The sequence below is a fragment of the Fringilla coelebs genome (assembly GCF_963513975.1).
Source record: "Fringilla coelebs genome assembly, chromosome: 3".
Classification (NCBI taxonomy): domain Eukaryota; kingdom Metazoa; phylum Chordata; class Aves; order Passeriformes; family Fringillidae; genus Fringilla; species Fringilla coelebs.
The window spans coordinates 65,996,940-66,010,398 of NC_140030.1; the positions used below are offsets into that span (position 1 = coordinate 65,996,940).

The 13,459-nt window shown below is 36.2% G+C and overlaps 1 protein-coding gene across 4 annotated transcripts in view; it reads left to right on the forward strand.

Moving 5' to 3' along the window:
* UTRN (utrophin) overlaps window positions 1-13,459 on the forward strand; it is a gene marked incomplete at its 5' end in the record, with an annotated part of 335,751 nt that overhangs the window by 265,324 nt on the left and 56,968 nt on the right. For all 4 annotated transcript variants that reach the window (XM_084203642.1, XM_084203643.1, XM_084203641.1 and 1 more), the window contains 3 exons: window positions 561-621; window positions 10,893-10,954; window positions 11,815-11,889. In XM_084203642.1, coding sequence (XP_084059768.1) covers window positions 561-621; window positions 10,893-10,954; window positions 11,815-11,889 — 198 coding nt within the window. The remainder of the gene's footprint in view (window positions 1-560; window positions 622-10,892; window positions 10,955-11,814; window positions 11,890-13,459) is intronic.

Genomic DNA, 13,459 nt, shown 5'->3' on the forward strand with positions numbered 1-13,459 from the left:
ATTTGCATAAACTCTGCAAAGATTGCAGTTCTTTGTCAAGGAGTGCAAAGACAAGTTTTAATTGTTTTTTTTTTTTCTTGGCCGTACAGTGTTAATCAATGTTAATTTGAGTTGCAAATGGGAACTAAGGGTTGGACCAAATAAAAACAAGGTTGATATTTCTTATTGTTGTTCTGTTGCAGAGCATTGTTTATACTAGTGGGATCATTTATTTTAAAAGTATAAACTGATGATAATTGTATAGAGGTAGGAAAAACAAGTGTCTGCAGTTTCCCTAAATGGATAGTTTGCTTGCTCAGAATTTATCATCCTTCTTTGAAGTAGAGTCATCACATTTGTTTTATTTCCAGCATGGCATCAAATAGATGCCTGTAATCATCATGATAGATTGCCATAATTTTCTTTTGCTGCTTTTCTAATTATTGAAAGTAGTCTGGGAAATATTAATTGTTTCCATTTAATTTATTACAATCATATTAACTGCAAAATAAATAAAAAAAATTTAGATTTTTTAGTATGACAGGTGCTTTCTAATAACAACCTTTTCTTTATTTCCTCAGCCTCAGTACAGTTTCCATGGCAGAGATCTGTTTCGCATAACAAAGTACCCTATTATATCAAGTAAGTTTGCCTTGATTCTATTTTTCTTAAGAATAACAGAGTCCAATCACCATAACCTAGCAGAAAAACATAGGTATTAAGTACTTGCAAGAAATGCTATTGAGATTTTCTCTATGTAGTGTTATGCTGCCTATATTATAATGCTTATTGCTTTGTGTGCTGCATAATTTAGAAATACATAAAAACAAGTCACTGACAAACCCTAATTAAGAACCTCACTCGCATCAGAAACAGCAGCAGCACTCCAGTGTAATATACTGTCAGCGTTCAAACTGGACTTGTTCTTGTGTGTGTGGCTCATTGAGAGTATAATCTGTAGAGGGGAAAAAATGGAATAAATAATGTATTTATAATCACAAAGTTCATAACCTAGAGCAGGACAGTGGTGACTAATATCTATTGAGCCCATTCATCATTTTGTGCAAAATAAATAGACGTGCCTCGACTGTTCTTTTGTCATCTTCTTTATGGTAGATTTTATACTAATTGATATTAAGGTAAATTTTACTCAGATATAAATATTTACAAAAATTTAAAAAATACCTTGATTGCCAAGAGGAGTGGTTGAGATATTTATTTTGAAAATAATAAGGAATACCTAAGTTAGCGAGGTGTGGAGATCTTGGTGTGTTCTACAAAGAGCAATTGCTAACTTTGCTTTTCTTACTCTACCAGTGTTTATTTTGTTTTGCCTGTACTTTAAGGTCAAATATTGCAGCTTTGAGAGAAGGATAGGTCATTGCTAGAAAGGTAAATGAAATTTTAAGAAGGTACAGTGTGTAAGTGAGATCCAGAGTAGTCCATTTTAGGCTGAAGGAAATCTGTGTTTAAAATGTTATCAGTTTGGGTTTGGGAAAAGAGTAGGGTTTTTAAGTCTGTAGGATGACCATGAAGTGGACCTGAAGATAGTTCATTTTAAAAGAACATGATGGTATTTTACTATTGCATATTGCTCATAAGATAGTTCATTTTAAAAGAACATGATGGTATTTTACTATTGCATATTGCTCATAACTCTGAGAGCCACATTTTTTGCTTCAAGCATTTTACAAGTACTTGAGAGCTTTGAAAAGCAGGTAGCAATAAATCTGTCGATCAAACCTGTTACCATTCTTGAGATGTGACAGTTGTTTTTAAACTGTCATGAAGATTAATTTCTTTAAAGGGTCTGAGTAGGTAACCAGTAAAAGCAAAAACCTGCTATGAACATCCTTGAATTCTCTATAAAAGCATTTGTGCTTCTGCTCAAAATTTTGCAAGAGGCAGCAAAAACTGTGACGCGCTGGAGAAGAGGCTCCTGCCTCCCTCCCAATGGAAGAAGAGGGCAGAAGTTGGATGTGGAGGCGCATTCTCTGCTCAGACTCAGGCAGAAGTGCTGTTAAAATGATCACACCTGCAGCAGTAATTCAAGGAAAATGCTGAAGTGGCAAACTACAAAAAGCAAGAGGAAAACTACCCTAAACCTGTTGTTTTTTCTTGTGGGTATGTCCTTAGTGGGCATGTAAGATTTATGTTCCTGTTCTACCTTATCAGTCAGTAGCTGAGCTGGGGGCATGAGTTGGCTCAGAGGGTTCTGTGGAGCTCACCAGTTCATTCAGAGTTGGGGATCAGAGATAGGAACAGATGGAAAAAACTAAGAGATACCTTCTGATCTGTGCTGAGAAGGATTTTAAACTTGAATATTTCATATGTATATCCTTTTTTTCTTATCTAATACATTCTTCTGAGTTTCTGAAGCTCTCTCTTACCCTACCTCAGCAAAAGTTCAGTTTTTGAGCAATCTTTTTTTTTTTTTTTTTTCCGTTGCTGGTTCAGAAGAAAACGTTTTCAATAAGTGCACTAGGTACAATCCTTCAAGCACACCAGTTGGTGGCAAAGTATTCCCTGGGACAGGCCTTTCTACCATAGTAGTGAGCTGGTGGCCCTGCCCTAGAGCTTGATTGTGGAATGCAGCCAGTTGGGGCTCAGAAACAAAACCCAGCATCTCTTAGAAATTGTTTTTAATGGTCTTTCACAGGAAGTTTGGTAGGGGTGCAGAAATGTAGGGCAAGTTCTCTGAGGGTCAAGGTCTTTATAGTAGTGGAGACCACTGTTTTATTTTCAGGATGGCTTCAATGGAGTCAAGAGAATTAACTATTGCATCTCAAATAAGGCTTTTCTAATAATCTTTCCCTACTTTCAACATGATATATGCTGCTAAAGCAATGTAATGATTCTTGAAAAGGATTCATGGTACATGTAACTAGTAGGATTTACTTTTTAAAAAAAACTTGAGGGTTTCAGTAGCTTCACAGCCTGGAAAGCAGACTGTAGTTTCCTAGATTTTTTATTTCTTACTGATCTAAACATCATTGTTTTTCAGCAGCATGTAGATAAATCAGAGAATTGTGGACGATAAAGAAGGAAATAGCTGATTCTGAACTTTGTTTGCTTTGTTATGAGGAGGCTGGAGAGTATTTCTGAGTTTAAATACCCTTTTGAATCTTTGTCTGTTTCTTAATTTCAGACACAGTTTTAAAAAGAGAGAAAAACAATACTGACTTGAAAAACTTACTAGTTTGGAATGATTACATGGAGCAAGACAATTCAAGAGAACAGTCAAAAAGATTTAATGATTTTTTTAATATAGAAAGAAAAGCTAGGAAAAAGGGAGAGAAACTGATTTAATTTTCTTTTTTTTTTTAATTATACTAACACCTTTCAATGAGTTGCATTTGATGTAAAGCACAGCCTGAGTAGAAGGAACAGCTGTAATAAGTCTCAAAAACTTTATCATTTGAGAGCAACTGACTGTATTTACAAGAAGAATTCTATGTTCAGAAGGAAGATTTAAGATGCCAGTTGTTCATTTTATGGTATAGCAGAACAAGGATAATAAAGGTATGATCCAGTGATTGGTGGCTGAAAAATGAGAAGTTTTAAAAACTAATTTTTAAAGGGAAATAAATGCTAATTGAAATCAGGTTACTTAAATTCTGAATAAGAACACTTTTTTTTTGACACCCATGAATTTATATATTTGCTTCATTTTGATAGCTTTTTGTCTGTGCCCTTGAATGAGAAATGTTAAATATTCAGAAAGTCGCATAGCTGCAGATGATGATGTAGTTGTACCTGTGTTGAGTATTTGGGAAAAAAAAAGAAAAAAGAACCAACTGCAGTCTGCAATTTTATTGCTGCACAGAATGTAGTTTAGAAATATTAGGGAACTGCACCTGAGAAGGCAGGAGAAAGTACTCTAGGTAGCAATTAATCTGTAAGGAAAGTGTCAAAATGATACAAGATGTCTGTATTTTCAGGTAAGAAACACTTTGTTTCCTGACACCAGAGGCAGCTTGCATTTACATGGGTACAGAGAAGTGGCTTAGTGGAAGGTCTTTGGTGTGGTGACTTTGGAGTCCAGTTTGTTCTCCACACCCCATTTGCTAATGGTTGGCACGTCTGCCCTTCCTGGGGTTGTATTTGATCAGGTGATGAGGCATAGGAACAATCAAAAAGCCAGGGTACAACCTCCTCTGCCCTATAAGTTCAGACAGAGGCAGTCTGGTTTGGGGTGTTTTGGTAAGAATCAACCATCCTGCTTAGCTGGAAGAAGGATTTGTAATTCATTTGGCCCAGGTTTATCAAGGTGTGTGTTTCCTGGGCTATGGTGGATATCTGAACTGAACTTACACACGATCTACCCTGTCACTTTTCTTCTCTTGAATTGTCTTACTATCTATGCAGATTTGTGAAATGTTGCTGCTTTTGTGGATATAATTTTAATTTAATCCTTTTTGCCTCCTGTTTGATTTTTTTTCTGAATGCCAATTATAGAATATTTTTTATTTTTATAGTCTGTAGATACAGTAAAATTCAATGAAAACCTTAATCTGTAAAATCTTGACACTGCTGGAAAAAAAAGCATAGTCTTTCATACTTTTAAAATTCAACTAATAAGCATAGGGAAGGGAATGCAACACAGAAGGCACAGTATTTACCAGTGCACTTTATGTAATCAAAGTGAGAGGTTTGGCAAACTTGCTATTGAATACATTTTTCATAGGTTGGTGGGTAAAGATTTGAGATTTAATAGGGAAAAATTTCTGTTGTTGTTAATTTATAATTATTTGGATCATACAAATAAGACATCCTTGACCTTTGTAACAGCAAATTTAAAAAAATAAAGTCTATGTTACATAGCATTTCAATAAAAAATATTCTAAAAAGAAATAAAATAATAAATTAAATGCTATGATCATTAAACCTCCATGAGGGAAACATGATGAATATGCAGAAAGCATAATTACCCTAGCATTTCTCACTGTTTTTCTTTTAACTGTAATTTAAGTGTTCTTTGGCCATGTACCTTTCGATGCCATACATTATTAGATATTTGTGCTGTGCAGAAGAAACAAAAGGGCAATACAGAAGAGGTTGCAGTGAGTTTAATCTCATGCAGGGCATTACATAGGGAGAGCAATTTCTTGTTGCAACCATTAAAGTGATCGATATCAAGTGCCATAGTTGCCTTGCCTTTTCTGTAATCCTGCAAAGTGGCTGGCATCACCAGCATCTTGGAAATCCTATTTTATCACCTCCTATATTTTGTTCAGCTTTATGGGGACAGGAATAAAATGTTTTCTGCTTCTCTATTTTTTAAGAGTCTTCAGAAAGTCTTTGCTGATGTTTGGCTTATGCCTGTATGAGGAAGAAGGGGAGAAGTAAAGGAGCAGAGAATTTTTTTTTCTTATTATAATTATATCCATAATCTCATTCTTATAAGTGTTAGGTATTTCCCTTAGAAGGGAAAAAAAAATCTAATTGACAGAAAGAGGTAATACAAGTTTGAAGGTTTGAGAGTTTCTTCAATAACCAGTTCCTGTGCTCGTCTTCATTTTCAATTAAAGAAATGCAGTAGCACATTTCTCTGGAGTGATTTCAAAATATCTGCATATAAATGTTTCTACCAACCTCTAAGGTGCAATACCCTTGTGATGCATTATGCCTACTCCTTTCACCACAAAACAGTATCTTCTAATGGGCTTAAAAAAAAGAAAAAAGAAATGAAAATACGCAGTATCTAGCCAAAACACCTTGACATGAAGTGGGGATGTTATGCCATTTGAAATTTGGCAAAGGTAGCAAAGTCAGACTTCTGAGTGCTGTTGTTTCATTAATGATCAGTAAAGATTCTGATTTTGAGCAATGTTTTGTGCAAATGACTACGGGAACAGAAATGTACCTAGCATCATGCCAGAGTGCTGTTTCTTGTGGTGTTTGCCAGTGATTATCAACAGAGGCATTGTCCATGATAAGAAATTATAAAAAATACCCACAACCTGTTTCTAGTTTTCTTTCTTGTACAAAAAAAACTGAGAAAGAACAAATGGATTTTTTTCACAACTCCATGAGCATCTTGAAACACCTGGAGATGTTGAACTTAATCCATTCATTTCAATAGGACTGTTCTTTTCTTTCTAGAGCGTAAATTAAATGACATGCTAACTGTTTCTCAGCTTTTTATTTACAATCAGGAAGTGTTTTAAATGGATTATCTTTGCCAATTATAATTAGAAAGCTGCCAGCAAACATAATGGATAAGAAATAGATTGTAAGGGCAAGTGTTTGTCATGTAAGCTTTAGAGCACTTCGTTAATATGTGGGTGGTTTGTAGTTTGGTATATTTTATGGTTATTGTGGTTTTTTGTTAGTGAAATTTACACAAACGCATTTAGACTTTTTAAATGACCCTGGTTTGTCAGGTAATATATTCATGGATGCATGTTTTACTGTGTGACTCATATTGGGTCCATAAGTTTGCATAAGGAGAGATTTAAAAGACTCTTGCTCTGAATAACTCATACTTTTGATAGGGACAACAACAAAAAAATAATCTCTTGCCAGTGAAATGCTTTCAATTCTTCCCTGACTAAACCATGAGGAAAGATGTGATATGTTCATACCACTTGTGTTATGCCCTGTAGGGCAGCTCACTTCTGTAATAGCAGAAATCCCTCCTCGTGCCACGCACTGAACAGAATGAAATCTTGTACCTTGGGCTCCTATACACCTTGAAAAATTCTTCTTTTTGGTGCCACCAAGCAAGGTGGGCCCAACTGTTGTTCACCTTCAATCAAAGTTAATATCACCTCACTCCACGAGTAGTTCTTGACATTAGCAGGGTACTTACAAGAGAAGGTGCTCCTTGCACAGTCATCACTGTGACCTGGGACAGAAGTGCCATGGTACTTGTAACAGAGAGAGAACACTCTGCAGGTTTCTCTGTTCTTGGTTAAATGCTTGGTGTGAATCCTTTTGGAAGTTCACTGAGATGATTTTTTTATCGCTCTTATTAAATTTTCAGTCATGTTTTTTTCCATGGCTCTGTTGAGACAAGTCTGGCTTTGGTGCCTAAAAGAAACCTACCCATGGAATATATTTGGTGGTGGTAGCAGCAACCTGTGAAAGTGAAGTTGCTGCCTCCCTTGACCTGAACAGACTGTTGAGCTGGTGATTCATTCACTCTGATCCCAGTCCTCTTCTCTGTGGGATCCTTGTATGGAATTGCTTGGCTGTTACCCCTGGTTTCTTGTTGGGTGTTTTGGGATTAGGCTGGCACAGTCACCCTCTGTAGTCACTTAGCAGCTGTCAGGTAGTAGTGACTTTAAGGAATTGGAAAGGATTCTCTCTTGCCTTTTTTCAGTTGCACCAGATATGTTCACTTGGCCTCTTTTCTCATAAATTCTGTGTGGCATAGAAGGAAGCTGAGTGATAAGTTTCAAAAGTCCATTCTTTGTGCAGTCTGACACAAATTTCTTTAGCAAATAAAAGAGAAACCGAAAAATATTTTATGGTCATTATTTTATTGGGCATAAATTTAATAGTCTGTGTTTTTCTGTAAAGAGAAAATTGAGTTGTTCAGGTATTTACTGCATCAAATGGAGAAACAAGATTACAGTGCAGGATACAGAAGTTTTTGATCTCTCATTCACCTTTTCCTCTTGATGTTAGGTAAACACAAAATAGGAAAAAAAAGCATATTTTTTATGGCATGTTTTCACTATTAAGGTGATTTTAGTCTTTCAGATAAAGCTGTACTGAAACTCTGTATTTAAAGTATATGATTTCAATAATGAAACTCTTCTTTGCTCTTAATTCTTGGAAACTTGATTTAAGGGATAAAGTTTGATTAGTAAAATCAGCTCTTATTCATTACATATGGGTTATAAATTACTTACAAGCCAGAATCTAAATTGCAATTAACTATACCCACATCCTAATTAAGTATTGCAAATGCATAATGAAGTATATTTCCAGAGGGGGAATAAAAAAAAAAGGCAAGGATTTATCCAAGATTTAAGTATTTTTTCTTCTATATTTTTAACAATTTAAAAAGAAAAAAATAAAGAAAAAAGAGAAAAGGTCTCTGCACTTAGCTAAATAAACTTTGCATTTCTGCTGTAGCTCTCAGAAGTATCCTCACAGCACCCCACTAGTCAGAAATATATTTGTTTGTGAAACCGAATGTTTAATGCCAGAAAACAGGGAACTGGGAAATAATGGCTGCAATTCAGCAAGGTCCATATGATCGTGGCTGGTTTTGCCATCATAGTTTCTAAGGCAGTAAACAGGATTTGACTCACCTAAATTGCATGTAATTTGCATGCAGTGTTTGCGTTGATATTTCAGCATTTAAAATAGAGGGAAATGTATTTCTGTGTATACATGTATTTACAGCTTCTGTCACAGTACTGCCACCTACCTTTATTTTAACATAAAATATGGAAGGTGTTTTAGTTAAGGCTTTATTTTTCTCAGAATATCCTAAGAAAGCCTTTTTCACTCAGAATGTTGCAGTAAAATCACCAGTTGTTTTGGGGCTTTTTGTTTTGTTTTGGGGCTTGACTTTTGGAAGTGGCTTCTTTTAGAATTTGAGTTAAAGCCATGTCTTTAAAATAGGCTTTATTAAACTGATCACATATTGTATTCATTTCTGTGGGCAGTTGCAGTGGATTTAGTCAACAATTCTAAATGGGCAACATATTTATGGCATCCTGTTAACATGATAATGCAGACATTTGGCAGCTTCCAGAGTAGCTTTGAGATTATTAAATAAATTGAGCAGTATAAACTATTATATTGTATTTCCTGTTCCTGTTTGCTTCAGTATTTACTGAAGCTGTATATGTTCTTTTTTCTGATACACTGTAGTCTTTTGACACCAGGCTTAGAATGCTGTACAGTCACCAGCCTTTACCATGGCAAAGCATAAAATCCAAATATATTCTTTCTTGTTGCTGGCTTCATTATTGGTTTTTACTGGTGTGCCTTTTAGAGGAAACGAATTGTCAATCAATTTGTTTTTGAAATTACTTTTCTGGACGCAGATAAGCACAGTGCTGTTTTAGAATTATCTTTCTAAAAAGTGCAAACCCACTGATTTACTGGCATGCATTAGCTTTAGAGTTTAACATTACCAAAGCCTTGACCACCTTATTGGAAATTTGAAACATGAATGGTATTCATGTGATAATGGTATTAGCATGAAATCAAATAAAAGCTTCTATTCAGGAAGATGTATTCAGAGATAAAGATTTATTTAGTTGTTTTCTTTTGAATTGAGGAGAGTTTGCTGTAGTATTTTAGAGTCAATCAAGGTCTGATAGAAGTCTTGATTATTGTTAAAATCTCTCTTGTTTAAGTGTAGTCATGTTAAGTCAGTGACTAAGGAGTAATCACAAAGAGGAAAAAGAAGATTTTTACTTATTGTATTAATAGGAAATAGATACTTTGCCTATGAACTTCCATGAAAAACCCCTCACCAAGTTGTGATGGTGCCAGACAGACAAATGAGATCCATGGCAGAGTGTGAAGCATGATGGGGAGAAGCTGTCTCTGAATACCTAGGCTAGACTCAAAGCTGGAAAGGACTGTGAAATGAGGATCATGTCCCATGTACAGAGACCCATTTCAAGCACTTTCCACTGGTGTGTGTTTGAGGCTAATGCCTACACAAAAGGGTCCTCAGCACTTACTTGGTTAAGAGCTTGCCTTCCCTTATGGTACGTGTCCTGTCTGTGCAGGACAAGGACTTTGGAGCAAGGACCTTCTATACAATTTTTTTGGTACCACCTAGCATAGAAGGGTTCATTCTTGATTGGTTTCTCAATTAATAAGTAAACCTTGATGGTAAGTTACTGTGCACTCACTGAGGTACAGCCATTTATTGGAGCAAACGATGATACAGATCACTACGTTTAATACCGAAGCGGCCTTTTTAAAGTCATTATTTACAACCATGTATCCCTCTATGCAGGAAAAAAAAAGTGTACAGTAATAATTTTTAAACAGAAAAAAAGGTGAAATACTTAGTGTTCTCTGGGCATTACTGTTAAATTTGCTAAGATAGCATAATTTCGTTGTCATTAACTTTTAAAGGGAATCCTATGATCCTTTTAACATGACCTCTCTGATTAATCACTTTGAAAATCTAATTCAAATGTAAGTACTTTTTAAGACAAGAATGTGCAATCATTCCAGGAGATAATATTGGTAAATACAAGTAAAGTGTGCCTTGTAGAAGGGAACTGGAGATTTCAGTGGACCTGACATAATACATGTTTTGACCCCCATGGCTACCTACTTGAAACCCCAATAAATTGAAACAGCAACACTAATCAGTAGGTTAAAGGATATTGCCTATTGAATCTCTGTTCTATGAACAGTAGAGTAGAGCATGTCCCCTAAATGAAGACATTTATTGATTTTTTTGTGTGACTGGTGATCAGATTTCCTATTGGACTCCATGATCTTAAAGGCCCTTTCTAACCTAAATGATCATGTTACATGTTAAATAAATGTTGGGGGTAAAGTTTAACATTATTGTCTGTGTTCTGATACAAGTGCTCAGATATGCAATGAAGATTGAAATAAAATCTCAAGATTTTTATTTCTAAAAATTTTTTACGATGCTGTTTATAATTTTACAGCACAGTAAATTTTGTACTTTTACCTTATTAGTGTACCTCTTAGCTGTAGGGTCAGAGTCCAGCTCTTACCATCACAGTTGAAATCGAAAGTAAATATTGTTAAATATGGGTGGGCTGTTGTCTGACTAACTTTGTGATTATAAAATCAAGGAGCTGGGTGGTACAGATAATGCGTTTTAATTAGAGCTGAGGAGTTTCTTGCCACTTAAATGCAGAAAATCAGAATACCTTTTAAGGTTTTATTCTTTGGAAGTGCATATGTATGTTTCCTGAAACTTTAATTACTTTGTTCCTTTGTAGTCATGAGACACAGACGACTTGTTGGGATCATCCTAAAATGACTGATCTCTTCCAGTCCTTAGGTGAGTGCATTCATTAAAACATTGTGATTTTTATTCTATTAATGAAAGCAGCATTTGGATACTGACCATGTTTGAGTTCTCATAACTCGAGTGTGACAGCATTTCCCACTTTGTGATGAGACACACTTTGCCCAAAACCTACTGCCTTGGTCATTGTATTGTATTTTGGCAATATTAATTCTGAGCCATATACTCTGGCTGTATGCTTTAATGCAGTACCTTGGTTTTTTTCTTTTAACTTCACAAGGAATTGTCCAGTGATGCAGGCTCTCTGAATGTTTAAACCAGGGCTCTGGTCTGCAAGGAACTAATTTTGGTAATAGAGCAGTTACCTTTTCAGTAAAAGCTAAACTGTATTATGGTACAACTAGTTCAACATGCCCTGATAGCATCAACATTTACTGTGAAATCTCCCATTCTAAGGAGAGGAGGGGTAAAAATACTGTTAAGTCAGAGAAAAAATGTTTCTGTGCCAATCGGTTTCTAAATCAGAGCTTACAGCTATGCCACTATCCCTTTTAAAGCACAGTTTGCAAAGTCATGGCACATAAATTAGAGCTTAAGCCATTTTTTCTGTTACAGTGACACTTGCTGCCCTTTGTTTCCTGTATGTTATCTGATGGAATTGTTAATTATTTGAGAAACTTGCTGTATTTGAGCAATTGTCTGGGAACTATGTACCAGTGCATCATGTGTATGTGAAACTCTCCTGTATATATATATATATTACATGTGCCAAGATAGTTTTGCAGAGAAGAGGAGGGATATCAGACTTGTTCCAAAATATGAAGATTTATATGTAAAGGAAAGCTATGGGCTGTACTTTTAGGGCCGCTCATGTTTCTGTTCTGCTGTTTCAGCTGACTTGAACAACGTGCGCTTCTCCGCCTACCGCACGGCCATCAAAATCCGCAGGCTGCAGAAAGCACTGTGCTGTGAGTTGGGCCTTTGGGGAAATGGTTTCTCTACAGTACTTGGGGAAGGGAGGGTCAGCTTCAGTCTAACATCATTTGTGGTGAACCAGAGTCATCCTTGACACACTGTCAAACAACAAAATGGCAAGAATTCAAACAGTAGGTGTTGTTATCGCAAATAAGCAAATAAACAAAAAAAAGAGGTGCAGCAGGTAAGTTGAAGTGGTAAACTCACTAAGAATCTTTTTTATCTCAAATTTTGTCCTACAGGTAAATTTATTGACTTATTTATTTATTTACGTTGTTAGGTATTTAAAAAGCATTTCCTATTATATCACAACTACGGTTTAATTCAGCAGCATGTTGCATGATTGCCATGTGCATTCAAAGTGTAGCAGCCTCCGAAGTGGTAGATCAGGAGATCTTGTCCTGGCCTCTGAACTTGGAACTTCTCCAAGTCACAAAGCAAGTATCCCTGAGGATCTGTGCTCTTGTTGAGTCTCCTGTGCAAAGCAAACTGAATTTTAAAAACTATGGAAAATGAAATATGTAACAACACACACCTAAAATTGAAAAAATAAGGTGAAGTAGAAAAAAGCAAAAGGAAACTAGACAATTTTGGAAGGAGATGTGGGATGTGAATGTGAGTAAAGGTTGCAGATTTTAGACCTTCTGAAACGTCTTGGCAACAGATGGTAGACAGATGCATGATATTACCAAAATTTCCCCTTACAAATTAGGAGTCCTTGGCATGGAAGGACTTTTCAGCCCTGAAGGGTGCACAATACTGCAGACTGAGTAGGAACACAAGAAGTGCAAAGTCCTCCTAGGGTGCAAGCAGGAAAGTAGTTGCACAAAGAGAGACCTCTTCCCACCCTCCAGGTGGTTAGTTTTGTTTCCAGCCTAGAAGACAGCAGTCTGATCTTAGCTGGCCTTCAGATATACATCATACTGAATGAGGCTGTGCTGGTAGCTGTGATGGTAGCTAGCTACTCCAGAAAGCTGGACTGTATCTGTGCACAGCACAGGGTGTTATCAGTACCTATCGCCAGTTCTTTGTAAGATGTGGTCCCACCAAGGACTACAGCTTCATCTCCCAGTAAGACCAAAGAACATTATGAGCTTTTTGCTTATCAGTGTGCTGGGTATAAAGTATTCATCAACATGTACCTAAAAACAGAGAGCAAAGCAAAAGATCAGAAAGCAGAGTAAAATTCTCCTTGTGTGAGCTGCTCCTTAGGGAAGAGTGGGGAAAAAACAGACTGCATATGACAGATGCTAATCATGCTGCCTATTTCTGACAGACATGCAGCTTTTCTAGTGACCTGTATAGATTGAGCTTCACTTTTATTACTTCTCGTAAGCTTTGAAGAGGGACATTCTTTCTGCTCTTGCTGTTAGTGCAGAATATATTCTGCGCTATATATTCTCTAATAACTGCCAGGGTTAGCTCTCTTTCATTCACAGATTTCAGAAGTACCCTCCTGTTGTCTCCAGTTTCAGGGGAGGGAGTTGGAAGGGAAGACAGAAAGAAATACTAAGAAGTAATGAGAATACTCCACTTTGAAAGAGCTGGGAGTAAAACTTTCAT